The sequence below is a fragment of the Channa argus genome, chromosome 16, assembly GCF_033026475.1.
Source record: "Channa argus isolate prfri chromosome 16, Channa argus male v1.0, whole genome shotgun sequence".
NCBI classification, from domain to species: domain Eukaryota; kingdom Metazoa; phylum Chordata; class Actinopteri; order Anabantiformes; family Channidae; genus Channa; species Channa argus.
The window spans coordinates 9,853,282-9,876,398 of record NC_090212.1 but is presented as its reverse complement, the minus strand read 5'-3'; the positions used below and the strand labels follow the sequence as shown (position 1 = coordinate 9,876,398).

Below are 23,117 nucleotides of genomic sequence, written 5' to 3'. Positions count from 1 at the left end.
TGACATGTAAACTCCATTATCACAAGATTATTAATCACACTCAACTAAAGGCAGTCTACAATTCACCTTTTTTATTTTCCCTTTCATGCTTTTAATACAAATTCAAGAATCAACTGTACACTTTTGTACAATAAATATTACGTTTGAAGACGGCCAACTCAAACATCTGCAACAAAACATATGACACCAAGTACCAATATTTAATTATACACTTGAGCAAGACGTTAAGACTGTGCTTGAAGATCTGGAGTAGATCGAGTTTGTTGCACACATTTGTATCATCAATTTGCAAATGTTAATGACTTAAACATTGGAAACTGTATTTATATGTAAAAAGAAGCTTTTTCTGAATAGCAGCTTTTGTGATAATTATACATCAATACCTCAAAATAATGTGGTGAAAACTTTCTAACAAATTTCTGTCATCTTCCGGTGTATGATTTATTTGGGCATGTAACCCTTCAAGTAACTTAAAAGTGCTGATTACAGAACTTTATATAACGCTAACACATTCAATTTCTCTATTTGTTCTTCTATATTTAAATGAAACGTTACACATTAGGTATATTTACACTTAATAACAAGGCCCAAATACAGTACATTATTTAAATTAAGGGTCATTACGCCTTAGTGCTTGTTTACACCAAATACAATAAAAGAACGTAACCACACACAACTTGTAAACTGAGCTGTTTGAAGCAAATGTTTGTACCTCATGAGAAAACAACCGATATCTTCATTGTTATTTTATAAAGATCACATAGGGTCATGTTGTTCATTAACTCATCATTCTTCACACATCCTGTTGACTAAATGTACAGTTGGACAATGCAGATAACCCATGAAGGCACTGTGAGGGAACTGGTTAGCTGATGCAAGCTGTGTACAGTAGCTGAAATAAACAGTATTCTTATTTACATCAAGACTCTAACACATAATTCAGATGTTCATCTTCAAAAAATGTTCTGAATGAAGTTTCAACACTTTCAACGCTGTTTCAGTTAGTGAATGACAGTAAGAATTACTCCTCGCCCTGCCTCCATTTCTGTGACTCCTCCTGACGTGCATCAGGATGAATCTGGTTCCTCATTCCACCCAAGACATTAGAGGTGGCTTCAGTGGCCATGATAAGTGGCTTGACGACTGCTGGTGGTAGCTGGCGGAGAACTCCACCCACTGCACCAGTCATCCCACGCTGCTCATGCTCCCGGGTGGCTGTGTCATAGATGGTCAGAGCTGTATCTGCGATTCCCTGGAGATGGAAACACCATAAAATTCTCATTTAAAAAAAATCAGTTTCTTCCTTTTAATGTCATTGCAGTGTATTAATTTTAAGGTTTTAAGGTTCCTGTACCTCCTTCACTACAGTATAAGCTTTGGCTACACCTTCTCTCAGGTCAACGGGCTGATGAGAGAGGCCATAATGGGAGTAACGTTTTACCCTCTTTGTGTCTCTCTCATCAGGGACTGGAGAAACCATGTCATAGGCCGTCTCAGCTGCTGCCTGAAAATCACAGAATTGTTTATTTGTTTGGTTCTCATTTGTAGTATTACTATTGAAAAAAGTCTTTCTAGTGAAAATGTAGTTTACCTGTATTGTTCGCACCATCCTATTGGTGAGCTCGAGAGCAGCCATTGCAGTAGAAGTTCCAAAAGAGGCCGTGCCACGTTGAAACCCGCGCACTATTCGGCCATCCTTCCTGTACTGCTCAATAGGGAGCCAGACCAAGTCCCTGAATCCCTGGACTGAACAAAATATTTATTATTATTATTGCAATGCATCATCTGAGATATAAATCTGGATCAGTAAGATCACATATTGTAAATGACTGCCATGGCTGCTTATTAATAAATTCATAAATTGTCCTAAATTCAAAGACAATGAACAATAACTTACAATAGCAAAATTGTTATCCAAGTTTGTCTAAATCTCCCTATACGACTTGTGTTACCTTTTACTTGTATCATTCATAACATAACACCTATCAAATGCCATATTCATTTTTTTTTTTTTTGTCCTTTCGGCTTATCCCGTGGGTTTGCCACAGCGGATCATTGTCTGCATGTTGATTTGGCACAATTTTATTCCGGGTGCCCTTCCTGACACAACCCTCCCCAATTTCTACCGGGCTTGGATCGGCACTGCACAGCTGGGGAGGGGAATGGGCTGTAAGGGGTTCAGTGTCTTGCCCAGAGACACTTCGACATATAGCCAGGGCCGGGGATCGAACCACTGACCATGGACAATTGCCTTTACCAACTGAGATACAGCCGTAAAAACATAAAATAGCTGATGACTGGTTTAGAACATGTGTGTGAACATGTACTCACTCAACTGCACCAGAGAGTGAATAGGGCCTACACCCCCCAGCAGACCTGGAAGCTGATTCTTCTTTATATCATTTAGCCACTCATTTATTGCATAAGAAAACAGCTTATCCACACCTAAGAGTCTAAAATAAAGAGAAGTGTTTATATATTGGGAAAATACACTGGATGTGTCATATTTTGTGGTGTAAAAAAGACATTTGTGAATTGCAAATAACATTACGACATACCCCTGTCTATAACACAACCTCCTCAGTTTTAGTTCTGAGCAATTCAGCTGTGTCAACCCAATAATGATTCCTGCAAATGTTCCCTGTAAAAATAAATCAGAAAGTCATTCACAAAGCACAAATAACAATGTGGAAATAATGCAAATTGCACTTAGACCAAATACCTGTTCCATTGACACATGCTTGCCATGGTAATCCAAGCGAATGGGAACCTCAGAGGTAAATCGAAACTCCCTGTTAGATATAGAACATGTCACCAAACACAGGAAGATTAATGAATCATTTTGTCAAAGTGGGTGTTTAGGTACATTACACATACCTAAAGAAGATGGGCTGGTCTGTGAAGGAAGGAACAGAGGCTTCAATGTCAGCCAATTCCTCTCTGCCAGATGTAGAGAAACCATTGTGACTCAAACGTCTCTGAGCAGGCACTGAGATGATGGGCCCCAGGTCTTGACTGCTGCCAGAGTGCTTGGAAAAGCTACAAGAGATCTCTGGGCCACCTCCTTTCTTTGTGGAAACACAAACAGCTGCAGAAACAAGTATTATCAGGAACATGTAGTCGAAAGTCATGTTAACAACGAAGGATAATTGTTTACATGATCCGTTTTACCTTCTTGAGCAGGTGGTGAGAAAAACTCCACTTCAGTAGCAAGACTAGTAAAGAAGTCCTTCAGAAAAAATAGTGCATCCTTTAAACAGAAAATGCGACAGTCACTTGTTTCTGAGGATGCTCAGCTTAGCATCTATAAACATCAACTTTCTGAGTTTTCTGAGTCTGTTACCTGATCAATATTGAGGCGAAGTGGCATCAAGGAAACACGTAAACAGCACTCCTGAGGAGACTGGCCTGACTCCGGACACATGTGTAGTGCCTTAACTGTCAGCTAAGAAAAGCGGCACATAAGAAATCATACCAGAGCACAACTTAATTTATTATCAGTCATATTATCATTAACATACTACATTTTCTCACCATGTTAGAATGTGCTTTTCTGGGCATTTCTTTACTAGAGTACAAGTAGAGGAACTTGTTCATCTGTGATGTAGCCAGCCTGTCACGAATCTCCAAGTCCTGCACAACAAACACCTGTCGGGAAACTGGCTGATCCACTGCTGACCCGGAAACTATCTGGGCCTGTGGGTACACCTCATGTTGAAATCTCACCTAAGATGAAAGAAAAAAAAAAATCAACATTACTGAGAATTGCCCCAAGGCATTTATGTGAGCTGTCTCAGTGTGTCATATTAAACTGAAGAGAAACCTTACTTTGCTGAGCTGTATCTCCATTAGGATTTCAGGATTCCTTGCTTTTCCACCTCCTGCCCTTCTTGAAACTTTGGCCTGTCTGACCGGAGTTTGGGAGGGGGAGCTGTGAGGTGTACACCTGCAAGGCAGAGTGAAAAGAAATGTTTATTTCTTTTCACTTAGAGTACATTCACACAGTTTGGAATGTTTTATGATTTACAACTCACCCCCAGCTTCTAGCAGGAGAGGGTGTGAAAGTTGCACTCCCAAAGTCTTTTCCACCATAAAGATGCCAGATGACAGAGATCTCCTTAATGAGGTAGCGCACCTCTGGGACGGGAAAGTTCATGGCTCCACGACTGGAATCGTTCCCATCCAGTGGCTGACTGAAGTGATTATCTTTGATTTCCACTGGGTCTGAGGTAAGCTGCTTCACCACTGGCTCCTGATCACGATCCTGAAACACAGGAGGTGTAGACTGAAGTAAAGAAACACAGAAAAAAAAAAAAAAAAAAAAAAGGTCAGTTTCACAAAGACATAAATGTATCCTGACCTCTCCTCGGGAACCAGGCGTTTCTAGGATGCAAAAGTCATCTGTCTCTTGGGCCAGGTTAGGCACAGGAGTGATTAGAGGAGAGTGAAGCATAGGATAAGTGGGGCTTGAATCTTGGGTTAAGTTCCCACTCTCATCTGGGAACAGGAACAGGTCTGAGCGAGGCGGGTCATGGTTGTGATTCCGCTCCTCATGTGCACCTGTAGATATGTGAAATCACACACAATCTTGTTAACTCCAGTCATACCATCCATGAAGCTTTAATCTATACTCAGCAAAGTCCTCACCATTCTGCTGTGGCCCTGGTGCATGCTGTCCATCAGCTTCTTCCATAGCTTCACTCATCAGATCCTGCAAGATCTGCTGCTCATTCTCGGCAAGCAGCGACATCTGAGGTGTAGCTCGGCTCGGAAACTCAGCCTGTACAAAAACGCACTCAAACTAAGTACATATGACTGGTAGGAGTTTGGAATTATGTAATACCGCTGGTATCACTGCTGACCTTAGTTCTTTGCGTAGAGCGGCTGTGTAGATTTGCTTCTGGTTCTGCTGGGGGAAGTAAGTCTCCATAGCTGGCTACATACTGAATAAGGTTCATGAGGGCAGCACAAGAGTCCGAACAGGTTCTGATGTGAATGACGTCACTGGAACAGCGCAGCTCAAATCTGGGCTCTAACTAAAATCCCAAAAATGAATAAGGAAGTGGAAATGCAGCATCCTTGTTCTTGATAGACAATATCTAAAATGTTAATTTAGAAATTGACAGTGCTTACTAGTTTTCCATTCACTCCGGGTTTGACAGCTGTAATCCTCAGCTCCAGAGTTCCCATGTCTACTACTTGGACATAGTCTGTGGGGGAAAAAAACATACATTGGTCAAAGCTGAATTTTAAACATTTCAAGCAGTTTATTTAAAATCAGCAATGGAATCAACTTACCACGTGCTAGATTAACAGAGACTGCATTACTCTTGTCTGACAGGAAAAGTGCAGCTTCATCCAAAATTATCCTGCAAACAACACATTCTTCTTAGCAAGGATATACGTTTCTAAAACTCAGCTGCAATTAAAGTACATCTTTCATATCGTATCAGCAGAAAATAAAGGTGTGGGTTGTTTAACACCTGAATGTTGAAGAAGAGTGGTCTAAAGAGACACTGCTGGAGATGCTGAAAGTCTCTACAGTTAACAGCGATCTGATTGGCAAGTAGAGTGGTCTGTCAAGAGGGTAAAAATATACACTTTAGAATAAACTCATGGATATCACACAACTTCTAAATGACTTTGATCTTTAAAGAATCTTGTGTTTTTTACCTGTAGTCTAAAGAGCAACTCCATAGATGTAGATGTAGGGTGGTGACAGACGTAGGAGGCGCGTAACCCAACACAGGTTCAACAGAAACATTCAGAAAGTCGACAATCTGTTGTGTATAAATTGATAAAAAGAACACAAATGTTAAATTCTATTGGATTATATTTTTACACACTGAAAATTGTAAAAGCGTTAAGAGATAGTGAGGTGGTAGCTCCAGTTTGTCCCACCTGGTCATACCAGCTCAGGCTGGGAGGGACCACTCTGTGCTGGAGTGTGGCACCTCTCACTCCAACAGCAACCAGAAATTCCTGCATTAAACACACGCATAAACACAGTGAGTAGAAAACCAGACGAAACAGAGACATTGAAAAGTAACATTAAAACAAATACAATCCCAATTTTAAAAAAGTTGTGACGATGTGTAAAACATAAATAAAAAAGAATGCAATGTTTTGCAAATCTCATCAACCCATATTTTATTCAAAATATAACAAACAACTTATGTGGTGCTGAAACTGGGATATTTACCATTTCATAGAAAATATTAGCTCACTTTGAATTTGATGGCAGCAACACATTTCAAAAAAGTTGGAACAGGGCAATGCTGACCATTGTGTAGCATCCCCTCTTCTTTTAACTGTCTGTCAACATCTGGGAGCTTTGGTAGAGTAATGTTGTCCCTTTCTTGTCTGGTTAGGATTCTAGCTGCTTAACAGTCCTGGGCCTTTGTTGTCAGATTTTTCATTTTATGATGCACCAAATGTTTCCTCATGATGCAAGATCTGGACTGCAGGTAGACCAGTTCAGCACCTGGACTCTTCTGCAAAGCCATGCTGTTGTGATGGATATGTTGTATGTTTTTTAGCTTTGTGGTGCTGAAATATGCAAGGCCTTCCCTGAAAGATGTCTGGATGTACTTTTCAGCATTGATGGTGCTTTTGGAGATGTGTAAGCTGCCTAGGCTATAGACACTAATGAACCCCCATACCATCAGAGATGCAGTGTCCATGGTTTCCAAAAAATATGTAAGTTTGAAATTTCTAATTGTCGTGTCACAGAACAGTTTTCCATTTCGCCTCAGACCATTTTCAATGAGCTTTGGCAAAGAGAACACGGCTGTGTTTCTGGATTGTGTTCACATATGGCTTCTTCTGCATGATATAGATTTTTACATTTGTGAATTGCAGAGTGAACAGTGTTCATAGACAGTGATTTCTGGAAGTGTTCCTGAGCCCATGCAGTGATGTCCAGTAGAGAATAATGTCTGTTTTTAATTCAGTGCCGCTTGAGGGCCTGAAGATCACATGCATCCAGTGTTGACCTTCGGCCTTGTCCCTTAGACAAAGAGATTCCTCGTGATTCTCTGGATCTTTTGATGATATTATATACTTTAGATGGTGGGATCTTCACAATGTTACGTTGAGGAACATTTGTCTGAAATTTTTCCACAAATTCTTTGATGCAGTTTGTAAAAGACCAGTGAACCTCTGCCCATCTTAACATTCGAGAGGCTCTGCCTCTCTGAAATGCTATTTTTATAATAACTGATGTAACAATTACCAATCATGTTTCAATTACCAATCATCGATTACCAATCATGTTACTGTTACTTGCCAATTAACCTAATTATTTGTCAAATGCTTGTCCATTATTTTTTTTATTTTCAGTAATTACTTTTCCAGCCTTTTGTTGCCCCAAGCTCAACTTTTTTGAGATGTGTTGCCGCCATCAAATTCAAAATAATAATTTTGAATTGGGGTTGTAATTCAATTTGAAAGTAGCCCCATCTACAGAGCAAACCATATATAACATATTAAGAAAAACACTTAAGACACATTACAATAAAATGTGAGAAGAATGGGACATCAACAATAACATGTCATATATTATGGTTAAAAAAAAAGAATCTTTACGCGCCAGTAAACAGGGTATTTTACCTTGACATTGCGTTCTGCATTCTGTGATGATATTTTTGCAGCAACAGACACCATACTGCGGGCTTCAAGACCAATACCCTCTGAAGGTGTTGAGGATCTCTCAGGATTGGTCTCCGATTGGTAAATAGTTGGCTCTAGCCAATGGGGATGTGACCTGCATGGCAACTTGATGTCTGAGACAGAGGTACCTCCATCCACAAGTCCTGAACAGAGGGACAACAACAACAGTGATGTACACTAAACACAGTTTAGCATTGTCTTAGGTTTCTATATATTTTTGGATCACATATGCACAATACTAGCATGACAGTAAATACATGTCATTGGTTTACCTTGGTGATACATGCAAATGCTGTTTGTGTGGAAGCAGATGTAGTGTTGGTCCTTGTAGCCTTCATACTGTGTCACACTGAACAGCACAGCATTTTTCACCTCCACCCAGAACTCGCCATGTTTGTTTTTCAGTATAGTTTTGTCTTCCTTCTAGAAAAAAAGATGTCAACAAACAAGCATCTAAATAAATCTGTGAGGCTAGAAAGTGACATCATAAAGATGTCATGTGTCATGTAAATTTACCTTAGCGCTAGTTTGAAGAGCCACCAGACCATGATTGACACTGAGGATGACGGAAAACAGGCTTTGGGTGGTCTTACTTTGGGTTTTGGGCTTTTTCTTCTTGCGGGATCTGTGGCCTAGATCACAGGTAGGTGAGTAATAATGCATGTTCTCTTCCTCTGAGCCACTGGTCTCCTCTAAAAGAACAACACAAGATTGCTTATGTAAAGATGCTGGGTGATTATTATTATTAGTGTTATAATATGCCATCATAAAAGACATTTTTAATTTTAAGAGTAGTAACAGGTTTGTTTTTTGCTGTCGCACCATCAGGACAAGTGGAACGGAATTGGCTGAAGCTGTCCTTGGAGTAAGTGTTGATCAACTGACTGGCAACAGAGAGTCCAACTCCATATGGCATGCTCTCCACCGTCTCCACTGGAGATGGAGCAGTGGGCTCCCACAGTAGCAGGTCATTGTTTATCCTACATTACGAACAATATAAAGTTTAGATATGAAACAGATGGAGCTAAATACCTTTTTAGAGCAAATGAAGAACACGTCATCCTTATATTTATTTATACATTTGGGGAAAAAAAAATCAGGTCATTTACAGGTCTACAATATAAGCCAGCCTTAATTTTCAGGGCAATTATTAATTGTAATATTTGCAGTTTTGTTTTCTTTTTGTACAGTATTATAATTTCTTTACCTGTTGTGTAGTTTTTCATAAAAGGCCTTGTTAGGGAGCGCTAACTGTACATTTGGGAAACACAATTCAAGGATGAAGCGAGAGTTGTTCATGTTTTTTTCCTGGAACTCTGTCATCTCAGCAACATCACCAGGAATGACCATCTGGAATTAAAAAACATGATGTACATGGGTTCATCACCTGCTTTGTCAACAGGTTAGTTATGTAAATTAGTGCTCATGTTGCTGTTTGCATAACGATGCATCTGTCATGCAATTACAGGTGCATCAATCAGATCATACCCACACTGCTTAATGCAAATCTAACCAAGTGCACCTGGGTTGAACCAGCCATCATCAAAACTGCCACTTCAATTGTGTTCTCAAATATAAGGAAATATGTGTGTTGGAACCCTAGAGTGCAGCTTTCTAGACATTGAATTAGTCTTTTCCTAATATTAAATATATTGAAGCTCTGGTAACATTGATTTTGAACTTAGCTGAGTGTTATTTGTACATACATACAGATTTATACGTACAATATTTTATCATTTAGTATATTATCAGAAACTACACATACATACAAATAATTTCTAAGGATACATTTACTTTACAACACTAAGAAATGCAAATAAACCGACAGCAGCTGGCTGTAATTTAAATTTTTTGATGGATGTAGTCTTTTAGCTATGACTCACCTCCTCATTTTCATACATAACTCTACGAGAAGAAAAGGGTGACGGCTCTGGTTTCCCAAAGTCGCAAACATCCTTCAGTGAATGAGCAGCCCCTTCTTCCTCTTCCTCTTCAAGAGAATGCTCCTCAGCCCCTTCGTCATCTTCAGTGGTCACCCGCTCAAGGATTGAGTGCACTGCAGTCGGATTCATCTTTAGCACAACCCTGCTCAGAAAAATGTAATATGACTGAAAGATAAGGCAGAGTAGACAGAGCAGAGGTTGGTTAGATAAACTTACCTTGGCCAGTCAAATTTTACACTCTCAGATGTGGTCATATCTCCATCCATGCTGTTGGATACTCTAAGGAATCGGGCAGGTGGTTGATCTGGTGCCTCCTGAAACTTCCCTATTGAAATGTATAAAAATATAAAGCAGTTACAGAGTTAGAGTTGGCAACAATAACTTCAAAGGTCAGACTTGTAATTTTTCTAGGGCCAAGTACCAATAAGTTCTCTAAATGTGAGCTCCATTTTAGTTTGGTCAGGAGTACTGCCACCCATGAACTCTGTTTTTACTTCCAAGTCTTCCAGCTCCAGGTAGAGCACTTCCTTCTGCAGGGACTTCTTGAACCAAGGGCCCCTTTCCTGGTCTGAGCGCAGGTCAGGAATGGGAAAGCGAACAGCAAGGCCCAGGACTGGGGCATTGACAGTCAGGGATACATGACAGTTGGAAGGAGTGTGGCTGTCATCAAGGAAAACCTCTGTGAAAGCCTTGTGCTGTGAAATTTGTGGAGACAAAGACACAGATTAAATAGTGTTGCAAAGGGAACTATTTTAAATGTTTAAAGCCTGCTTCACATATAAACTCTTGAGGACATTACCCTCAAACATTGTCCGGACATGGGTTTCAAACATGTAACACACTGCAGGAGATTGTTTAACTTAGGAGCATCATTGCAGTGCGGGGTTAGTGCTCACCTGAGGCACAACATGATGAAAAATTTAGACTGTGGGAAAAAAAGTTTTGTTTACAGTAAAATTGGGGCTCTGCATGTATATTAAAAAAAAAACAAAAAAACAAAAAACAAAACCATGTCATTAACACACCCATTCACTCACACATCTCAGGACAGTACAGCAGCTCATGCACATAGTACACACACTGTAACAGGGGGCCCGCAGGTTAAATTCTAGATAATGTCGGGAGCATCTTGAGCGGACATTTGCGTTGTCACATTCGCCCTCTCCAGACAAAGTCAGAAGAATATCAGCATTCCAGTGCATGTGTGAAAGGGGCATAAGATAGTGGTGAACTTTATGATTAGCTGTAGCCCAACCATTAACTGTGCAATAATTATAATTTTTATGATTGTGACAAAATAATACAATAAGTCTTGGGACTCCCTTACCAAGCTAACATGTTTATTATAAGATGTGTACATGTGGGAGGACATCATCTCTGTGGTGGCCAGCTTCTGAGGTTGTAATAATGAGTTAAGACGGTCTACGATGCTGATGTCCAGCTCAGAGCGCACAGGGCCCAACTCAACCTGGATTTCTGCCTTCCTGGGAATGGTGCTAAGGCGAACTTGGCCACCCTGCTTGGAGAAACAAAGAGATTACTGAGTGGATGTCAGACAATAATGCAGGAAAAGCATCTAACTGAAAAGCATTAGTCTTGTTGTTCTACATTGGTCTAACATATTCTGTTACCTGAGGTCCTCTGCGCTCAGCCTGCTTGTAAAGCAGGTGAAGGCAGGTGGTAAGCGATGCATCAGCACTGGCTGTGGTTTCAAATGTCAGGATCTGAGATGTGACACAAAGTAGTAAGAAGCACTCAATGTCATGCTATCTGCATCTTTCAAGTGTACTGAATATATATGCTGTGTTCAACAAATACAAAGATTAGTGCAGTGAAAATGTGCTTAGCTCAGGCTTGAAACTCTAACCTCAGTATACTGAATGGCTCTCTGGGAGCCACCAAGGACAGCTTCAGAGGGGAACAGACACTCCAGAAACTCCAAATGGTTAAGGGTGACATCAGTACTAAAAGTACGCAGACTGGATCCTTGACAGTGCTCATAGTTTATGTTAAGGCCCTGGCCCACAAACCTGCAGATTAAAGCCCAGGTGAGACAGATTCTGGCTCAAAACTTTAAACCTGTTCGAACACGACAAGTCTAACCTTGCAAAAAAGGAATTAGTAAAAATAAAAATGCACCTGAGGTGGTCATAGGGACAAGCTTGATTAAACACTGCCCGAGACTGAAGGAAAGCATCTGGGGAAAGTTGGCCTGGGCTCAACATGCTGAAAAAGTGTTTAGCCATAGGGCCAAGGGGATTGGAAGCAGCATCTGGTGGTGGCAGCGGGTCAATGTGGAGAACTGAGACGGCCAGGCTGCTAAATGTCAGCCTTAACACCAGCTCTGGCCTTGACTCGTCCCCGTGGCTTTTGGATGAATGAGCTGAAACACGCCAAGGAATACCTTAGTCTAGTAATAACCATGCATGCAATAACCATAAACAACACTCATTTCACACAGCTAATTTCACTGACTACCACACTTACAATCACAGAGAAGACAATAATCAGGGAAACAGGCTGATACAATCTTTCTATGAGATTTGAACATGCAGAGTTCCTTACCGCGCTCAACATGGCCACAGAGGTACATATACATCTTTTCAACATGTGATACTTACAAGTCTGTCTCAGTAATTTTTGAGAGAAGTGTGAATCTCGTGACTGAATGGGAGTCTCACTAGTCTGCTTCTGTCTTGGCACATCCATGTAATCATCCCACAAAGCCTACAAACACAAATACACACAAACTGTATGATGCCATCTATTGGTGGAGGAGCATTTGAACTGAAACATTTTCATCACTGAGAACAAAAGACATATGATCAAAATAGAAATGTATTCCAACAATAAATCTAAGTCTTACTGCAGTGTTTCCAGATGGAGATTCCCCTGGGGAGGCAGAGTAGTTGCTATTGAGTGACAAATCCAAATCAACAGTAGGTGGTTCACCCAGAGGAGGGAGGGATGACAAACTGTGAGACATGTCCATGTCAGCCATGGAGAAGAACACATCATCTACAACAACCACAGGTTGAATTTAAAGTAAAGTATAAAAAAGACAAAGAATGGGCAATTTTTATAATTGTTATTTGAATAATCTTTGTTATTATTGTGCGGGTTACAAGTTACCCATTTTCAAAATAGGGTAAGATAAGATTTTGTCAGACGTTACTCTGAGTCGCACCTTTTTTTAATGGTCAATGTCATTACCAGATGGAATTGTGACTTCTGTTTAAACTTGAGTGTGGGGTCAGGGTATGGTGGTTTTAATCTAACCTCGACTAGATACAGTTCTGGTGGTCTGACTCTCAAAGAGGTCAGGGTCTGTTCCTGGCACTGCAGTCTCTTTTTTTAGACAGCGGTTCAGCTCCATATGTAGCCGATACTCATCCTCTTGCTGCATGGGTCGACTCTTTCGATCTTTTACCCATTCTTGTGCACCTTCACATAAATAGGAAGACAGTTGATTATTTAATTTCGAGATTGATTTGGTGACACTTTAACAATCATCTAACAATAGATGGGTGTTCACCTCCACCAGAGAAAGCTCCACACAAATCCAGAAGAAGATGAACTTGTCGTGGGGACAACAGAATAATCAGTGTATCGATATGTCCAGTAACTTCCAGCTGAAAAGCAAAATATAGCAAATCATACATTATACGTGGTATATACTCATGGACATACTTTCTTGTTATATTTTGTAATTAAGAAACGGTTAATGTACCTTTGCTCCAGGCATAGCCAAGTTGTTTTTCAGAGTGAGGGACAACTCAATTTTACCCCCAAGGCTCCCAACCTGCACAGGCTCAAATGGTGTCATGGAGGATACAGGTTCTGTAAACTGGGGATGAGGCTCACATATTATTTTGGGATTCCAGCTAGGAGAGAGCTTTGGCTCAGTTTCCTGCAAAAAAAAAAAAAAAAAAAAAAAAAAAAAAAAGAGAGACTTACTCTAAAAAAATCTTATACATACAACTGTTTTAGGACGAATATGACTCGCTATACCAACCGTGGGAGTGGGTGAAGATTTACATCCAGCTCGAGATACATCTGAAAACTCATCCCAAAATATGGTTATGCCTTCCATCTGCAGGTTTTTATGTGCAAATGTTGTTGGCTGATGCACATTCACATTTGAACTTTCCTCGCCTGTTTCATCGCAGTAAACAATCCTAAAAGCATCCACAGAATCCAGTGAGTTTGACAAGGACCTACAGTATAACAGTTAACACTAACAACTGACATACATGACAGGTACTACTTATTAGGATTGCCTTCCACTGAAATAGCTGGAATCCTTGCTCAGTATCTCAATCTTATTTGCTCCCCCTCTTCTATATCTTTTACACATTTTGCATTTAGAAGAATAAATAAATACAAGGTAGTGACCTTTCCCTGGATTTAATTATTTGGTGCTGAAAAACATTTGTGGAATGTCCCACCCACTGTCCGAACTTACTTGTTGATTCGTATCTCAAGTGCAATTCCAGTTTTAGAATTTTCCGGAACGTGTTCAACTTTGAGAACAGTGTCCAAAAATGTCACTTTGACTCTTCTCAGAACTGCAAGGTGAAAAATGAAAACAACTCAGTTCAAGGAACAATAGACATGAAACACTGTAAAAATGTTGCTTAAGATTTTTATCATAATACCTGTCTCTATTGTTTCTGCAAATTTCTCTAACCCTTCAAAAGGCTGAAAGGTCTCTCCCATATCATCAGTGAGTTTCTGACTCAGACATTCTTTAGCAAGTTGCATGCTGCTTGTCATGAAACTGGACCAGCACATGGGCTCAATGCCAGATGCTGTTAAAACAACCAGTTGTGTAAAATTACCAATTGCCAACTTGATAATTTGTAAGAAAATACATTACTTTCTCAAAACACCTCACATCTGTTGAAATAATATATCATAAATGGTAATATAGTACCCTTACCCACTCGTGGTCTTGGTCTGAGCACTATCTCCAAACCCTTGACCTCAAGGGCACAGTTTTCCTGCAGCAGAGCTGCCCATGGGACAGTTAAAGAAATTGTCTGGATGAACCCTGTGACTACTTCAAAAGGTGCATCTGCCGTCTCCAGGAGCTCATTGAGAGACTGAGAAACAAGAAATAATGCTGACTCTTCTGAGTGCATGCAGATTCCGTGTTTAAATCCACAAACTCACCTGGATTTCCAGTCACAAAGGAAAAATTACACCTACCCATTTATCCAGTGGCACCTGTGCAAGGGACCCAGTGCCTTGATAAAGGTCTAAACTAAGCTGATCCAAGCTCAGTTTCTCCTGCAGAAAGTTGCCAAGGTATCGATGTAGAAGGTATCTGCAGGCCCGCTTTTTGATGGATTCAGAAAATGGCCAAGGCATCTTAAGTTCAATTGATGCACAGTACGCAAGTAGTGAAAGTGATCTTGAGGCTCTCCAACTGCAATGCTATGGCTAAGCACAACTATAAATGAAACACTGGTACTACAGTGGTGTCATCCTGTCGACTTAAACACATCAAGAAATCGTGAGCCTAAACATCCTTCATATCCCAAGGTTAGGGACACTTTGGAGGATGTGCTGACACTCAGAGATACGTGTGGGAATTGATCCGACTCCAGTTTGCTGTGCCTACAGAAAAGACACATACAAAGTGCCCTGTTTGAAATCTGACACTTGACACAACATGTTTTCAACAACCTTAACTTTAAGGTGGTATTTTGAGACAGTTTAATGTAACGTAAATGTGAGTTACCTGAAACTGTCCAGTGTTATTCTCTGTACGTAACGTCACACAATAACCAAACGCACCTGCGAATTAGCTGTTAACATGTAACGCATTACCTTTAGCTCTGCTACCTCAAATTAAGCTGTCACCGTAGTCAAGCAACAAGAGGTTGCTTTGACCGCTAGCTAAACAAAGACATGTCATTAAGCTAACTAGCCGGTTAGCAAGAGTGGGGCTAGGGCCGTTAGCTAGATAATCACTCCTGTGTGAATAGTGGGGGAGCATTAGCTTAGCCGGCTAAGGTTGTCGCGGTCCATTCTTCTTAGCTAGCTAGCTAAGTTAAAACCCAGCACTTATAAAGTTATCTATCCTTACATGAAACGTGTACACACAAAAAGCATACATATATAGACCACTTTAATATGTAAACATACTTGCGTTAGAGAGCACAGATTAACATATTAATGCAGCTATTAAATTACCTTCTGACTGAGTTGTTTACAAACACTTTCATGACTCCGCACCAACTCAGGCCACACACTCGGGGGTTGGATTGGGATGTGACGTCATAACATGGCGGCGCTTTATGATGCACACCTACTGGGGTAACAATTTTGTTTAGGTAGTTGTTCAGACACAACACATCAGTCTAGAAACGGGTTATTATGAGCGTTAATAAGAAAGATATTCCACACTTCCATCCAAGAGTTTAGGGCTACGTAGTAGGTGCTCATTTGACCGATAGCACAGTGGGCTGGAAGCTTTCACAAGCAGGAAGAACATAAGCAGCGAGGAGGTGAGAATATAAACGCAGTTTGGGTAGAGATTCAGCAAACGTGTTTACACCCATTAATTTATATTGCATGCTTTATATAAACAATATAAAAGAACTACGATTTGTTATGGAGCTGTGGATTAAGCTTAGAGTACTACCGTTAAGTCATCCCATAATTTACCCAAAATTGTAGCTAATGTTAGTCAGCTTATATAGTTAAAGCATTTAGTCTGGTTATTAGCATGAAACAACGCAGTGATTCAATACTAACGGCAACTATGCCTGCATTGACACTAAGTATACATATTTTGCTTCAGAGTCCTCAAGATGTCGCTGTGATGTAAATGTTTTAATTGTAACAGTTGTTGGAGGTAACAAATTGGACCAGACCGATTGTTATGCATGTAACCCGACGTAAAATAGTAACGTTACACACTGTGACTGCAATTTTACTCATCTGCATTTATTTCATAGCTGTTGTCACTTGTAATTACTGGGTAGTGTAAAAATATACATTTCCAACAACTACAATTACAACAATAATTTTATTCCAGTTCTATTATAGATATTAATGTAATGCTCACAGAGGCTATTTTCTGCATAGCAATTTGCTGCAGCTTGCTGACAAAACTTATGTTCTTTAACTTAAGTAACAATTTTAGTGCAGTATTTCTGCTTGTAATTATATATTTAATCTTTGTAGTATTGGTACTTTTACCTACAGATCTAAATACTTGCTACACTGCTATAGGGGATTCAGCTATCTTTTAATCTGTTTGTACAGCATCAAGGATGAAGTCTAGTCCATAAGATGTTTTGCTAAAAGTCAGGTCTGAAGCCCCTTTGCAATGCAGCCAGAAAGGCCCGAAACAATACAAACTGTCAATTTATCAATACTCAATCAATAATCATCATTATAACAAACATTTGACATAATCAACAGTATCAACAATCACTTTAGGTCTTCAGTCACAGTAAGATCATGTGGTGGTTAAGTTGGAGTCTCCTGCTGTTGCTGTTGTTGTTTAAATCAAGAAATAAATCATAATAGGCTAAAATTTTATTCTTCTATAAAAGCTGCTCTGTTTTACCTGCAACAAACCATATTAAGTTGATTGCAGTGAAGGGAAAAAGACAGGTCAATTACAACAAGTTTTAGTCATGGAAAGGCTCATGGGCCATAAAGGCAACCAGGCAACAGAATGAACAATGACGAAGCCGGGTGTGATGTTTGACATGCAGGAAATCTTATACAGGAATGCGGAACGTGTTGCTCAACTGCACAAATGCAGTGAAACAAGACTTGTTAAACAACTGAACCAACGTTAAGAAGCACAAATAGTGGATATATATGAATTGAACAAGTGTGAGTCTGAGTAGTTGTTTAGCAGTTATATTCAGAATGATTTTTAATTACTGAAAGAGCATAGGACACTACAATAACAAACCGCTGCTCAGTGCATCAAAGAAATGTATCCATATATTGCTTCCTGATATACTTTATATGCAACAGTTTTGGAAACTTGTATTTATCTTCCCTCTCCATTGTGCTTGGCAGTCTACTTTAAGCATTTTTAAGATGAAATGGAGAATAATGTAGTCCACTCAGCATTAAGAAGTGCTGCAGGCAACATTATTCTTTTTAGTCAAAACACTTTCTGAAGTTTTGGTTCCCTAATTCATTACAGCTAAATTAAGTAGGGGCAAACTAAACCAATTTGAGACAAGGAAATGTCTGTAAATTTCTTTTTATACACAAAGCATTCAGTGCTGTTTCCAGGCAATTTATGGTGAGATGCCATTATCAGAATTGTGTGATGTCTTTGTTAAAGCATTTACATTAGAACTTTATGACATGCCTTAGAGGGGTTTCGCATGGCATACGGTTACAGCAGAAAACACCAGGAAGTTACAGTAGATTTGCACTTTAAAAACAGAACTCAAAGAAAAGTCAGATGCATGTCCTTCACTTCTGTATAGATTGTTGTCATGACTATAAAGAGCAGCTTGTTACAGAATAGGTTTTTGCATGGCTGAACTGACATGGAGAATTCTGTAATTAGCATTCAATAAAGTTTAAGAATGTACAAAAAAATCTGGTAATAATTTTGTTCTTTGTTACAGGAGATGGAGATAGACTGCCAGCCTGAGGAGTCCATCGTCTCTTCATTTGATGGGGACTGTGTAGAGCTTGGGGATGTCAAGGACATGAGATTGGAGGCAGAAGCAGTGGTGAACGATGTACTTTTTGCTGTTGAGGAAATGTACGTCTCACAAAGTCTCAACAGTGCGTCAGATGTGGCCTACATAAATGTGGAAATAAGAGAGGGAAATCGGTATTGTCTGGAGCTTACAGAGGCAGGACTCAGGGTATATAGTGGTTTCTTGTTTTGTTAATCATTGTATGTATGTACCTCGTGAAAACAATGTGAAGTTATACAATATACCATTATCTTCTGCCTGAACAGGTGGTGGGCCATGCCTTTGATCAAGTGAATGAGGATCTGAGCACCCAATATCACGAGACTGTTTACTCACTTCTGGACACGCTGAGTCCAGGTTACAGAGAAGCCTTTGGAAATGCTTTGCTTCAGCGGCTGGAGAGGCTAAAGCAAAATAGACACTAAAAAGGACCAAGATAAAGTTGTACATGTGAAACGAGGGTTGATGAAGTGTGTGCTTTTGGAAATGAGATAACCAATTCTGCTCAAATATTAAAGCCTGTTATGTGAAGCCCACCTGCCTAGCTGCCACCTCTGTCAGGGGTACCCTGCCCTATCAGCTTTGTTTGGAATTTTATTGAATGAATTTGTTATTTACTTAAGTTTAGTGACCGCTAAGAATTGGCTGAATGTTATCTGTTGCAACATTGTGTTGACTTTAACTGTGGAAAGATCTTACAGCTTTTATATTACAAATTTCTAACTGCACATTTTACTGCTACATTGGTACTCAGGATGGATCTGAGAAAGAAGCAGCAACTTGATGTAATCCCCCTTGCCCCTCCATCCTTGCACTAAACTGTGACCTGGTAAGTGTCTGCTCAAAAATACCCTACACAGTGAAATAGCCAAAGCTATATTCCATGTAACCCATATACACTCATTTTGTATTGAGTGAAAAATATTTAGGTTTTGGTTCTGTCAGACAAAAATGAAAACTATTTTAAGTTTGTCAAAAACTGACTGTATTCAGTACCAATTAGTTGCTTGGCATTTGCTCATTTATCCATATTGCGCTGCACAGTATTACTCAAGCTTTCGCTTGTACTTTTGCTGAGAGTAAAGAACCTATGCTTGTGGAATCTTGAACACACTTTTGTATTCTTGTCCTTGTTATACTTCTACACTTTGATTCATTGTTTTACTTCCTTATTTCAGTGTTAAGAAAAGCCAGTTAAAAAAACTGTTCCTTTGCATTTGTAGTTTGTTCCTTGCTGTTGGCTTTTGCTCAGACCAATAAACCTTCATGTTACACCCCCCCCCCCCATTGAAATCTTAATTTCAAAGCTTTATTCTTCATGTCTGGCAATACACAGCTGGGCACCATAGTAACAATGAAACTAAGTTAAACTGGGGCAAACAGACAATAGCCGGTTCTTTTGTGGGACATGTAATATCACATGCAACCAAGGCTGCCCATCTTTGGGCACACAACTCAAAATTAACCGGATGAAATTCAGTGCAATTTGGGTACACAGATTTATTAGAATTTACCCTTGATATTAACCATATCCAACTACACATAGCTAGCAGCACAAGGTCAGTAAGAAAAATTATTAACATTTTAGTACAAGTACAGTATATACACCTTTTCTGGCTACATTGCAGTCAGGAAGATGAGACCTCTGCACTAAAATGGAACATAGGCAAGTCACCCAGGGTCATAAACTGTATTTCACACTGACATCTCTTAAAAATCAACTGTGTACAGCAAAGCAAAAAAAAAAAAAAAAAGGCACATTAGCTATATTCATTTGTTTCAGCAAAATGTACAGTGAGTGGCAACATTTGCAAATGGGTGAAGGGTATGCTTAAAATTTAATTTAATCAATGTATAATTAAAAAGGTTACTCATTTACACAGTACATACAGACTTCCTCAAATCCAAATCCCTTTGGGTGGGGGGGTAAATTGTGAATTGTCTGAGGTCCCCATGCTAGTTCACAACCTCAACTGGGAACAAGATGCAGAACAAGTCATGTTTGTCATCATCTCTCAGTTCCCACTTCACAACCACCTTTATCTAAAAATTGAAAAAAAGTAAAGAGTCATTTGATGTTTAAAAAAAAAAAAAAAAAAAAAAAGTCAGAAATCCAGTCTAAGTTACAAATTAAAATCTCTGCAGAGAAGACCACATATATAGAAGACTATACTTTGTGACATTACACTCAAAGTTTGGATTTTAATTTAATAGTATAGTCACTGGTTCCTGTATCACATTTGCATCAGAATAAAACCAAAATACAAAGCCATCTTTTTAAATAAGTTTTTATATTTAAGACTTTAAATGAAGATTTGTTTGTCACATTAGGATTTGCTGGCACCCTTCAGTTTCTACTGGACACACAGAAATGCTAGATGAATAGTCACCTGTAGATAGGATTGGAGGTGCCGAAAGGGTGGACATTGGTAATGTTTAAAGAAAACAAGGTTAAAGACTATTATTGATGATACCACATGCAGTACTTACGCTAGGATACTCAGACTTCACAGGTAGTTCAGTCGCATAATGGTAGGTTATCTGCTTCTGAATAGGACACTGAATTCCTGACTTGCAGCCATCTTCAATGGGAACAGGGAAGGGGACAGGAACTCCAGCAATAATACCATGGACTACTGCTGTGCTTGTCTTGCTATCCACAGCTAAACCAGATGAAATATGAAGCAGAACAAAGTTTAGAAAATATCTAAATGTTTGTCCTGGGGAAAAAAATATAAACACTTAAGAATGCCCTACTTACAGCTGCTGAATGTGACATTGACAGTGTAGGACTTTCCTTTGTGTAGCTGGCATGGCGTACTGTCACATGGGTCTATATCCACAGAGTCCACTTTTCCAGTAGTGGAGCCTGAATAGAAGTGAGGAAAAAAAAAAAAACCCTTTCAAAAAAAGATAACTTATAAAAAGCTACATGCTTGAATCGCAGTAACTACTTATTCAAATGGATGAGTAGTGAGAAAACTGTAAATCCACCTGAATGTTCCACGTCTAGCAATAATACAGATTAATTTAAGTTTAAACAAGCTCACATAACCCCTTGAAATGCAAGTCAATAAACTTTAAATGCTTTCAATTTGCCTTTTAAAAAAAATAAATAAGGGGAAAAAAGTTTAGTCAGGTTGCACGATTGTCTAAAAAGTGAAGCTTTAAAGTATTTTCAAATCAAATTTAACTCACATTTTATTTATACATCCCAATTCCCAAATCAAACATTTTCCTTAGGACTTAAAACACACTTAGATATGAGAAAATACTGCATTTGTTTTTCCATTAGTAAACTGAACGTCAGTTTCTCCTAATGGCCTAATTTTAAAACCCATTTGATCTAATCCTACACATGATAATTAGTTGATAATATATGCTGTGGTGGAGGAAACCTTCCCAAGACTAGGGAACAAAAGGCAAAAAAAAAAAAGTCATGGGTTAGAAAGGGGTTAATGTTTCTGTCAAGTTGCACTATGCAAAATTTACGAGTCGGCATTTTACCAAACACTATCAGAAACTTAACCAAAGCAGCTGACATAAGGGAAACACACAACCCAAATTTCTCCCCATAGTCCTCTGTAATTAATATCAATAATATTTTTTAAAAGAAATCCAAACACCCTCTTTGCTCTTTTACTTAATATGTGGCACTTAAAATGAAAACTAAAAATTATACTTTTCAGGACTGGTGATGGCTGCTTTGGAAAATATCTAGGCGTGAAAGGGAACATTTTGTGCTAAATCAATTGTAATAATTACTGGCTGACAAGTTCCCAATTTTAAAAACTGACTACCCATTAGGGTAATTTAAACATCTTTACATTTTAGGCTTTTGGTTGGATAAAAAAACAAAAACAAAAAAATTGATGTCCTATGGTCTTTAAAATTGAAATTGTGAATGGATATTTCTCACTTAAATCCAAAATTTTACTAGAACAGGACAACTCTGGGCGATACAAAGGGGTTCTACACTATCTTTTGGGCACCGTTAAAAATAACCAGGCCACCTTCAACATCATATTTAAATAGCATTTGAAAGTGATTAAGTATTAAACACACCAGACAACGGGAAATCTTCACATCAGGTCAGTGAATTAAGACTTACCGCAGTCTTTGAACTGTACTTTCCTGGCACAGGTGAACCCAATGATGCAGAATAAGACAGTGAAACCAGTTCGGACATCCATTGCTCTGTCTTGGTTGTGGCCTGAAATGAGATCATTGCCCTGAGTAAACTTTGATAAACAGGGAAACTTCTTCCGACTTTTAGCTCAGAGAGTAAAACCATAAACCAAGTGTCCAAAATGTAGCAGGTAATGATATTACAAAGTTTAATAAATAATTATTCCCACTACCAGACAACATACCTGCAATTTATCCAAGTAATACGTCAGACAAAACATTTTTAAATCTTAAATGTTTAGTACATACCTGATGCAGTTTCGGTCTACCTCTGAAACATGAACGTTAGCCTCTTAGAGTTAGCACTTTTATGTCGTAGTATCACGAGATCGGAGAAACGCCCAATCCTTAGGACATATGTTTTTTGCCAACCGAATTTTGGTCTGTCAGGAAACACCCCCAGCTGTAACCCCCGTTCACAGAGGTTGTATCTCGAACCATGAAAAAGCTCGTGCACTTTGCTCGCCCAATTATCTGTACGTATCGCCTAAATTTGACTGTTTGTTTGGTTACTCGTTTTCGGCACGGGATTCCACCTGGGAGAGCTGTGCCTGAGCGTCAAAACCAGGGTAAAAATACCACGGTGTCTTCAAATAGCTGCTTTATGATTGGTAGGAAA

General features: G+C 39.3%; 3 protein-coding genes across 8 annotated transcripts; 1 reads left to right on the top strand and 2 right to left on the bottom strand.

The window, feature by feature from the left end:
- Positions 1–56: 56 nt before the first annotated feature.
- Positions 57–15,945, bottom strand: atg2b (autophagy related 2B). Of its 4 annotated transcripts, none has more exons than XM_067480224.1 (43): positions 15,816–15,945; positions 14,826–15,236; positions 14,557–14,719; positions 14,273–14,425; positions 14,080–14,182; positions 13,630–13,792; positions 13,345–13,524; positions 13,150–13,246; positions 12,894–13,058; positions 12,481–12,632; positions 12,236–12,341; positions 11,754–11,997; positions 11,482–11,644; positions 11,246–11,338; positions 10,942–11,130; positions 10,036–10,309; positions 9,831–9,939; positions 9,555–9,756; positions 8,879–9,021; positions 8,494–8,651; positions 8,188–8,363; positions 7,944–8,094; positions 7,612–7,814; positions 5,902–5,982; positions 5,674–5,780; positions 5,484–5,576; positions 5,299–5,369; positions 5,134–5,210; positions 4,863–5,036; positions 4,648–4,780; positions 4,361–4,560; positions 4,035–4,264; positions 3,829–3,946; positions 3,535–3,726; positions 3,344–3,445; positions 3,172–3,229; positions 2,878–3,088; positions 2,723–2,792; positions 2,559–2,641; positions 2,332–2,453; positions 1,592–1,746; positions 1,355–1,504; positions 57–1,252 (listed from the first exon to the last, which is right to left on the bottom strand). In XM_067480224.1, the coding sequence occupies exons 2-43, from the start codon at positions 14,985–14,987 to the stop codon at positions 1,022–1,024; spliced, it is 6,207 nt and encodes a 2,068-aa protein (XP_067336325.1). In that variant the 5' UTR covers positions 14,988–15,236; positions 15,816–15,945; the 3' UTR covers positions 57–1,021. The 4 variants fall into 4 exon arrangements, with proteins under 4 accessions (XP_067336325.1, XP_067336326.1, XP_067336323.1 ...); XM_067480225.1 differs by having other exon boundaries at positions 3,172–3,250; positions 13,345–13,461; XM_067480222.1 differs by having other exon boundaries at positions 3,172–3,250; positions 15,816–15,944.
- On the top strand, positions 15,886–19,590 carry gskip (gsk3b interacting protein). Of its 3 annotated transcripts, none has more exons than XM_067480248.1 (3): positions 15,886–15,938; positions 18,233–18,478; positions 18,577–19,590. In XM_067480248.1, exons 2-3 carry the CDS (start codon positions 18,236–18,238, stop codon positions 18,733–18,735), a joined length of 402 nt encoding a protein of 133 aa, XP_067336349.1. In that variant the 5' UTR covers positions 15,886–15,938; positions 18,233–18,235; the 3' UTR covers positions 18,736–19,590. The 3 variants fall into 3 exon arrangements, with proteins under 3 accessions (XP_067336349.1, XP_067336351.1, XP_067336348.1); XM_067480250.1 differs by having other exon boundaries at positions 15,931–15,955; XM_067480247.1 differs by lacking the exon at positions 15,886–15,938 and adding an exon at positions 15,990–16,129.
- Positions 19,591–19,790: 200 nt separating this feature from the next.
- Positions 19,791–22,902, bottom strand: LOC137101603 (NPC intracellular cholesterol transporter 2-like). Its single transcript, XM_067480246.1, has 5 exons — positions 22,748–22,902; positions 22,422–22,523; positions 21,072–21,179; positions 20,801–20,973; positions 19,791–20,353 (listed from the first exon to the last, which is right to left on the bottom strand). Exons 2-5 carry the CDS (start codon positions 22,501–22,503, stop codon positions 20,267–20,269), a joined length of 450 nt encoding a protein of 149 aa, XP_067336347.1. The 5' UTR covers positions 22,504–22,523; positions 22,748–22,902; the 3' UTR covers positions 19,791–20,266.
- Between the last annotated feature and the right edge of the window lie 215 nt (positions 22,903–23,117).

Bases quoted from the DNA above. Each gene is read 5' to 3' on its own strand.
- atg2b (XM_067480222.1), bottom strand. From the start codon at position 14,987: ATGCCTTGGCCATTTTCTGAATCCATCAAAAAGCGGGCCTGCAGATAC. The intron at 10,310-10,941 runs GTAAGGGAGTCC...CAAATTTCACAG, and splicing joins ATAATAAACATGTTAGCTTG to CACAAGGCTTTCACAGAGGT. The intron at 3,446-3,534 runs GTGAGAAAATGT...CGCTTTTCTTAG, and splicing joins GAAAAGCACATTCTAACATG to CTGACAGTTAAGGCACTACA.
- LOC137101603 (XM_067480246.1), bottom strand. From the start codon at position 22,503: ATGGATGTCCGAACTGGTTTCACTGTCTTATTCTGCATCATTGGGTTC. The intron at 20,974-21,071 runs GTAAGTAGGGCA...CATCTGGTTTAG, and splicing joins CAATGTCACATTCAGCAGCT to CTGTGGATAGCAAGACAAGC. The intron at 20,354-20,800 runs GTAAGTACTGCA...TTCAATTTTTAG, and splicing joins TGAAGTCTGAGTATCCTAGC to ATAAAGGTGGTTGTGAAGTG.
- gskip (XM_067480248.1), top strand. From the start codon at position 18,236: ATGGAGATAGACTGCCAGCCTGAGGAGTCCATCGTCTCTTCATTTGAT. The intron at 18,479-18,576 runs GTATATAGTGGT...CTGCCTGAACAG, and splicing joins TTACAGAGGCAGGACTCAGG to GTGGTGGGCCATGCCTTTGA.